The sequence below is a fragment of the Lactuca serriola genome, chromosome 9 (assembly GCF_051521515.1).
Source record: "Lactuca serriola cultivar US96UC23 chromosome 9, Lser_US96UC23_V15, whole genome shotgun sequence".
Taxonomy (NCBI): domain Eukaryota; kingdom Viridiplantae; phylum Streptophyta; class Magnoliopsida; order Asterales; family Asteraceae; genus Lactuca; species Lactuca serriola.
Window position 1 is genome coordinate 71,751,157 of NC_136416.1, and position 8,474 is coordinate 71,759,630.

Consider the following 8,474-nt stretch of genomic DNA (forward strand, 5'->3'; position numbering starts at 1 on the left):
GCAAATTTTTGCGAGTTCTCAAATTTTCGATTGTTGTCATATTTGCGAACATATGTAACCTTGTCAACAGAGTTTATTTGTTTATGAAAACTTGATGATGTTTTTGAAATTTGTTCTTTTTCATCTCTTGATTTGTCCTTAGACACTACTTGCCAGAATATTGCTTTTCTTGCTTTTCTTTTTGAAACATTATTTTCTGTTGAAAAATTTCCAACCATCAATTTGAATTCATGAGAGTTTAGTTTCACTTCAACCTTTGATTTTTCATCTTTTTCAAAAACTTTGTTTGATTTTTCACCTTTAACTACCCATTTTTGTGTTGATTTTTTTTTTGAAACACATAAGGATTTTTGGTTAAATTGTTTTCTTCTGTGCTTTGATTTGCGAAAAAACCTTCAGTTGTGGACTTTTGATTATCTTTTTCAATCATTGTATTAAAATCAGGATGAACTTTCTCAGCATTTCCTGTAGTAACAAAAACTTGATTTGGAAAAATAGTTTTATCAGTACATACAAAATTTGGATATACCACAGTGTTGGTTTCCAAATAATGTGCGCCTTTATCATTTAAAATTTTATCAAATTCTTTTGTATCTTCAAACACTTGATCAACTACAACCCTTTGAGGTGTTTCAGTTGAAACTTTCTTTTCTTCTTGTTTTATTTCTGTGTCATCAGATTTCCAGCTTTCAACTTCCACATTATCAAACATACAATGTTGCGAAGTTGAAGATTTATTAATTTCATCCTCTACTATTGAATCAACTATTATTTCTTTACCTTTGATCTTAGATGTGATATTAATGATTGACAATTGAGAACAATCAACCTCTTCTTCCTCTTCTATTTCACTAATTTCACTTACATTATCAGAATTTTCATCAATATGAGCATAATTCATCTGTGAGGCAAGAGTTGAATTTTCAGATTTCTTTATGATTTTCACTTGTTCACTCTTTGTCAAACTTTCATTGACAATGTTAACCAATTCATCAGCATTCAGAAATTCATCAATTTTGACAATACCATATGCATATCTATCATCAGGTATTTTGTCAAATTGAGCAATTGTGCTTTCGCAATCATAAGAAACAACATCAACTTTTTCACGTTCATACTCAAGAAAAGGTAAAAGTTTTCTATGTTGTTCTTTGCTAATATCAGAAGAGTGATGTAAAGCTGTTAATTTTGCATACAAACGTTTTGCAGAATTACAATATATGTTTCTCTGTGCTAGTAATAACCTAACATCATTAGTAAGATTATTCCTATCACAGTCTATATTTTTGACTTGCAATTCCAATTTTTCAACTCTACTCTTCTTTATTTCTAAATCTCTTCGTGTCTCACTAAGTTGCACATTTAATTTCTTAGCTTCATTACTAGCAGACACTATAACAGAATCAAAATAAGCCACAGTATCATCAAATGAAACAATTTCAGCATCATAAGCAGATAAAGGAATATTAAAAGATTCAAGAATTGTACGTACCTTGGTTGTCATGGGTGATTTGTCAGTGGATTTGGACACAAAACATCTCCCTGAAATGTTCTCTTCGCAATCCTCAAAACTTGCGAACATTGCTCCATGTGTGGGATGCCTCATTTCTTCATCATCAGATCCTGAAGACCAGATCTGATAAGTTCCACTCTCTTCTTCAGCAGTTTCTCCCTTCGCAACCAATGACACTCCTTTGGTCTTAGCACGTAACTCTTCAATCTTCTCTGAGTAGTATGCTTCATCTTTGACTTTTTCTTTCTTCTCTTCTCTCTTTCGCAACATGCAGTCAGCTGCGAAATGATTCGCACCATTGCAATAATGACAATAGATTCCTGAATCACCTTTCAACTTTTTCTCTTCATTCGCATTTTTCGGTTTTTCCTCAATTTTCTCCATCTTCTTTCTCTCATCCCCTCCAGTCCTTGTTGTAACATTCTTCGCATCATTCATCTTTCCTTTTGGATTAAAAGACTTTTTGAAAAACTTTTTAACTCTGTTGTTTGAATAGAATGCTACAGCTTCATCATCGGAATTCATCAAAAATCCTTCATCATCTGATTCATCTTTTTCATCATTTTCTGATACCTTTGAAACTAAAGCCAAAGGACCACCAATAACTAGTTTTGATTCTTCATACATTTCTGAGACCTCAGATTCATGTGTTTTCAGTTGATTGTAGAGATCATTCAATTTGGTTGTATCAAAACTTTGTTGATTCTTAATCATCATGCTCACACTTTGCCACTCCTTGCGAAGTCCCATAATGAAAGTTAAATTGAATTCCATGATAGATCTAGTGATACCATACCTATTGCAATGAAACACAAGCTCATTCAGACGATCATAGTAACTTTCGAGAGTTTCTACATCCTTTTGTCTGAATTCCTTCAGTTCAATCAGACATTGCTTCACAGAATTGATCTTCGTCTTTTCGCTACCTTGATACTTCTCTTTTAGAGTATTCCAGATGTCTTTTGCTGTTTTACAACTACGGATGTAATTGTAAACCACAGGAGGAAGAGCACCTCTTAGTTCCCTCATGCACCTCTTTTCATTATCCTTCAGTCGTTTTTGTTGATCTTCAACATCAGGAGATCCAGTGGATGAACCAATTTGTTGAACATTTGCAGGAGCTTGAATTGTTCCATCGATACAATTCCAAAGTTCTTCATCAATTCCATTTAAGTAATCTTCCATTCTATCAGCCCACTGATCATAGTATTCTGGAATCAACATCGGAATTTTGGTTGAAGAACCAAGCAAATGAGAGAAAGAAGTCATTGTGTTCATGTTGAAGTTCGCCATTGATGAACAAAAAAAAATTTCTGAAAACTTGAGAACTTGATGAATTTCAGAAATCGATCAAACGAATTGATCAAAAATCGCTAATTGAATACTCGACTTAACAATTCAAATGCAGAATCAATTCAAATCTGAAGATAAAAAGTGATTTTCAAAACCAAAATTGCGCGGAAAATTTTGAGTAAATTTTGTAACTCGAAAAGCAAATGATTCTTATACGAAAATCAGATCTAAGCAGTTTGAATCCCGCTCTGATACCAATTGATGAGAATTGTTATTGAGAATTAAGATGCGAAACAATAGATTTGAATGATGAAAGATAAAGAACACACGGAGTAAATATTAATCAGATCTCGTTTTATTAAGACTAATTAAAGAGTAAGCTGAAAAGAGTTTTTGTGTTTCGATATTGTCTCTCTACTTCAAGCCTAAGTCCCTATTTATAGGGAACTTACAAAAAGTATACTAAGTCTTATACTATGAAACTTCGCATGCTACACTTCGCATATAAAATAGACTTAGTAAAATAACATACAAAATGCGAATCATTACAAGACACACTATTCGACTTTTACAACTAACATCTACATGAGTTGTCTCTACCATTCTGTAAACTTGCGTTAGTGTAACCCGTAACTATCAATTCTTCTTTTCCACCATATACAAATAATATATCCTTAGTTATTTTCATATACCTGAAAATATTCTGTATGGTCGGCCAATGACTATCACCAAGATTCTCTTGATATCAAATCACCATGCTAAGCACATATGAGATATCAAGTCTTGTACATGTCATGTCATACATGATCGATCGTATAAACGAAACATATGAGAGTCAACTCATTTCTAGTTTTTGTCAAGGTTTAGGTGATTGATCTTTACTTAATCTTATGCCATGTTGCACATGTAGATACGCTTTCTTAGAATCTTGCATTTTGAACCTTTTTAAAATCTTATCTAAGTATGTACTTTTGCCTAGTTCGATTAAACGTTTAGATCTATCTCTATAGATCCTAATGCCTAATATGTAAGCTGCCTCTCCTAGATCCTACATTGCAAAACATTTTCCAAGCTAAGTTTTGACACTCTACAAGGGTGGAATATTGTTTCCTATAAGGAGTATGTCATCAACATACAACACTAGGATAACAACATTACTCCTATTGGCCTTTTCATATACGCAAGACTCATCCTCACTTCTATAAAATCCAAACTCTTTGACCTTTTCATGAAAGCAAAGATTCCAACTACGTGATGCTTGTTTGAGTCCATAAATGGGCCTCTTAAGATTGCACACTTTATTAGGATATTTTAAATCAATGAATCCCTCATGTTGTGCCATATAGACATCCTTTGCCAATTTCCTGTTATGAAAACAATCTTCACATCCATTTTCCATATTTCATAATCATAGAAAGCAACTATGAGAAGCAATATTCTAATAGATTTAATCTTGGATACCGACAAGAAGGTTTCCTCATAATCAATTCCTTGAGTTTAAGCATAATCATTCACAACATGCCCATATTTATAAGTATGCATATTCCCATCCATGTCAGTCTTCTTCTTTAAGATCCACTTAATTCCAATAGTTTTGATGCTAGGTGTATGATCAACTAAATTCTAGACTTGTTTATCAAAGATTGAATTTCACTTTCCATGCTCTCCTTCCGTTTAGCAGCTCCAGTACCTGCCATCGCTTCCTTATAGCTACATGGTTCATCCATACCTACTAGTGTGCGATCACCGATCATTACTTCTCCTTTAGTTTCAATATGGAAACCATAAAACTCAGGAGGAGTCAAACCCTATCAGATAGATCTATGAAGTGGAGGAGTTGGAATTATGCCATTTTGCTCAACTGGTTGATCAACCTCCAGTTGTGTGCAAATTTCAACTATTGGTCCTTCTTTATTTGAATCTTGAATTTCTTCAAGATCAATTGGGCTCTCACTAGCTTTGTTGGACATGAGATCCCTCTTGAGGAAGAATCACCTTCGAGTAACAAACACTTTTTCTCAGTTGTATTGTAGAAAAGATATTGAAAAGACTTTTGAGGATACTCAATGAAATAAAAAATTTCTGATCTTGGTTCTTGTTATAGTTTGGTTCATGAAGCACATAAACTTCACAACCATATATTTTTAAATGTGCAAGTCTGGGAGGTTTTCCATTCCATATTTCGAATGGTATCATAATGACTTTCTTAGTTAGCAGGAGATTTAAGATATTAATAGTTATCTCAAGAGGATAGCCCCAAAAGTTATTGGAAGCGTAACTCGAGTCATCATATATCGAACTATATCAAGTAGCGTTCAATTTCTTCTCTCAGAAACACCATTCATTTGTGATGTTCTAGGATGAGAAAATTTTGAAACAATTCCACAAGCCTTTAGATGATTGATAAATTCAAGACTCAAGTATTCTCCACCCCTATCAGATCGAAGCATCTTGATATTTTTGCCCAGTTAGTTTTCAAATTCCTTTTGGAACTCTTTGATCACTTCAAAAGTTTTTGACTTATGTTTCATTAAGTAGATATAGTCATATCTACTCAAATCATCAATAAAAGTCATAAAGTAACGTTCACCATGTTTTAGTGGCAGATCTGAATGGTCTACATACATCAGTGTGGATACGTTCCAGTAGATCCTGTACTCTTTCATAGTTTCCTATAAAAGACGATTTCTTCAACTTTCCAAGTAGGGAAGACTCGCATACATCATTCAAATCTAAGTAAAATGATTTCCAGATCCTATCCTTTTGGAGCTTGGCGGTGCATTTCATGTTGATGTGCCTGTTTTGGTCAAAAATTACACAAGTACTAATCAATCAAATTGTATGAAAGGTTGTAATGTTTGAATTGTGCAATAAATAATGATAAAATAGAGTGACACAATGGATTACAAGGAAAGCCCTTGATCCTTGCTAGGATCTTCGACACAAAACCTTGGGAGGTGACAATGGTCACCTGCCTTGATGATTTTATTAATGTCAAATGACGATTACAGAGAATATTTCAGTAAGAACATGTGAATAATTTCGTAGAGTAAGTTTCGAGTAAGAAACAATGTGTTGTGTGTGAGATATAAGTGTCAATTTATAGTCCAACCTAGCCGACAAGATGTCCGATATTTCCGGGATCCTTTATGACCAGCTTCACGAACATTATTTGACCAAGTACTCCGGGTCTTTAGCATAGCTGAGATGATTCTTCATTGAGAATCAGTCTTCCCTTGACTACTTCTGCACATGTATTAGTTATGAACAAAATATACCCATTATGAATGTTAATCAAAATAATAACGGTGATAGCTGGGATCCTAAGGTAGCTGAGGATCCTGAGTATTTTGTGGATCCTGGCCCTAACAATTTCCCCCAAGTTATTTCTGAAAATATAAGAGTTAATTTCGTAAGTATTAAAGGAATAACTTAAACTAAAGAGATAAGAGGAGAGAGAAAGGTAATTTCCAGAATTAACCCTCAACGACTAGGTAACTTTGAATTTCTATGGGCAGATAACTAGCCGTTAATAGTCAAATCAGCCTTAATTCCTTAGTATAAATAGATATGATCAGTTTCTTCATTCCTTACTCATCACCTTCTTCTCTTATTTACCTATACTACTTTTTGAGTATCAATGATATAGAAGGTAGTTATTTTTACGTTTCAATTTCTTTCAGTATGGTTAGAAAAATGGTTGTTTCCCGTAAAAGTATCTTACCCCTCCCTGATGATGATTTTATCAATCAAGGGATCCTCTCTTACGAGGAGACGTGTTCTTTTGGAGACGATGATATTGAGTCTCGAAGACTCAATGGAGCCTTTCCTTTCGAAGCTATTTGCAGGCCCTTCGATCCTCTCATTTTTCCCGACTTTGTCTCTCCCACTTGGGTATGCTTTCTTGAGTACCCTTTCTCTTTGGGTTTGCGATATCGTTTTCCCGGGATTGTTTCTAAATTATTTAGGGTGACTGGGATTTCGTATATCCAAGCCATGCCAATTGTCCAGAGGATCCTATATTGGTTCGACCGGGTGAATCAATCAAAAGGCCTTGACATAGGCCTTTCTGAATTAGCCTATGTATATGATCTCACAACCTTTGGGAATTCCCGTTTCCTCCTCAAGGTCAAAACCCACAGATCTCCTCTAGTCATGAAAACCAAGCATAATGATGGAGCTTGGAAAGGAAGATACCTCTTTGTGAGACATGACTCTGTTCCCAATGGGGACCTCCTGTCGGATGCCTTGGTAAAAAAGGGTAGGACTCTTTAATATTAATAGAAGGATCCTGGAATTCACATCTTCTTATTTTGTTCGCTTCTTTGTAGCTTTCAAATTCGAAGAACTTGTTCCTGTTGCTGAGGATTCTGAAGAGAGGATTGAGAAGTTCTTGGCTTTATCAGAAGTCGAGAGATCCTTCCGATTCGATCAAACCATCCTGCGCCACCGACCTCATATCGACAGGTAAGGATCCTTAGTCATGTTTGTTTGTGGTGAAATTTTTTACTGATCCTGTGTGATGTATTTGTATAGGATCCAAAGCCACTCGCTCCAGTGCTCGCTTCATTCTTGCTGATTTTGATACAACCATGTCGAAGGACCAGTTGGTGGTAAAGAAGGAGAAGAGTTCATCTTCTCTTCCTCCCAAAATATCAACTATTGACTTGACAGTAAAGACCCCGGGATCCCGGAAAAGGAAAACTGCTGAGTCCACCGGTTTATCTTTGGAGAGCCTTGGAGCTGAGGAAGCGCTCCAGAAGTTGGTTTCTTTCTTCTAAGATGTAAGTGTTGATTCTATTCTCATTTTATTTTTTATGTTTTTGCTAACTCATTACATCTTTGTCATAGCTCTTTGATCATGTTTTCGCTGATATGAGGATTCGGACGGAGAGGGCTGAACAAGACCTTCAGGGACAGGATAGGATGTGGAAGGCGACCACCAAGGATCTTCCGAGGAGGGTGGAGCTGCTCAACAAGGAGAAGGCTGAGAGAGAGGAGGAGCACACACACGAGATGGAGGAAGTGATCTATGACGCGAAGGTCAGTGCTGCGGTGGTTGTTTGGGAAGCCAATATCCGTCTTGCGGAAGATCTTGAGAACGCAGGTTCCTGGGACGTGGACGGATGGTGTGAGGCATTGGCCAAAATGACTGGCAAGCTTGCTACTGCCAAACAGGATCCTGTACTACAACTGATTGAGGGGGAGGAGAAGAAGGGCACGACCGATGATGACCAGGCTAAGGTCTAGGCCTGTCAAAATATTAGTAGTTTTTATTTTTGTCAGTGATGTAAGACAGTTAACATTTTGTCTGGGTTGATATGCAACCCTTTTTTGAATGACATGGTAGCATTTTCCTTTTATATCTTTCTTCTAATCTTTCTTCGTGACTGTTATGACATTAGGATCCTTAAATAATTAGGATCCTGAGAAACTTGGTTCCTGCGAATAAACCTGAAATAGAATTTTCCTAGTGAATCATTTCTAGCATATATGAATCTTGGTAATCAGATGATTTTAGTTTATGACCCTGGAAAATTCAGGATCCTTAAGCTTTATATAGAGTTCTTTGAAAATAAGGATAGATGAAACCTGATTATCTCCAAGTTTTTCCTTAAACTTCGCAAGTCCTTCAACCTTGAAATTTACTGAGGATAAATCTCACCTT

The 8,474-nt window shown here is 35.7% G+C and overlaps 1 protein-coding gene across 1 annotated transcript; it reads left to right on the top strand.

Moving 5' to 3' along the window:
- The first annotated feature begins 1,301 nt into the window (after positions 1-1,301).
- LOC145076687 (uncharacterized) lies at positions 1,302-8,189 on the top strand. Its single transcript, XM_079022498.1, has 4 exons — positions 1,302-7,067; positions 7,138-7,273; positions 7,343-7,590; positions 7,658-8,189. Exons 1-3 carry the CDS (start codon positions 6,377-6,379, stop codon positions 7,383-7,385), a joined length of 870 nt encoding a protein of 289 aa, XP_078878624.1. The 5' UTR covers positions 1,302-6,376; the 3' UTR covers positions 7,386-7,590; positions 7,658-8,189.
- Positions 8,190-8,474: the final 285 nt, after the last annotated feature.

Bases quoted from the DNA above. Each gene is read 5' to 3' on its own strand.
- LOC145076687 (XM_079022498.1), top strand. From the start codon at position 6,377: ATGATCAGTTTCTTCATTCCTTACTCATCACCTTCTTCTCTTATTTAC. The intron at 7,068-7,137 runs GTAGGACTCTTT...GCTTCTTTGTAG, and splicing joins GGATGCCTTGGTAAAAAAGG to CTTTCAAATTCGAAGAACTT. The intron at 7,274-7,342 runs GTAAGGATCCTT...GTATTTGTATAG, and splicing joins CACCGACCTCATATCGACAG to GATCCAAAGCCACTCGCTCC.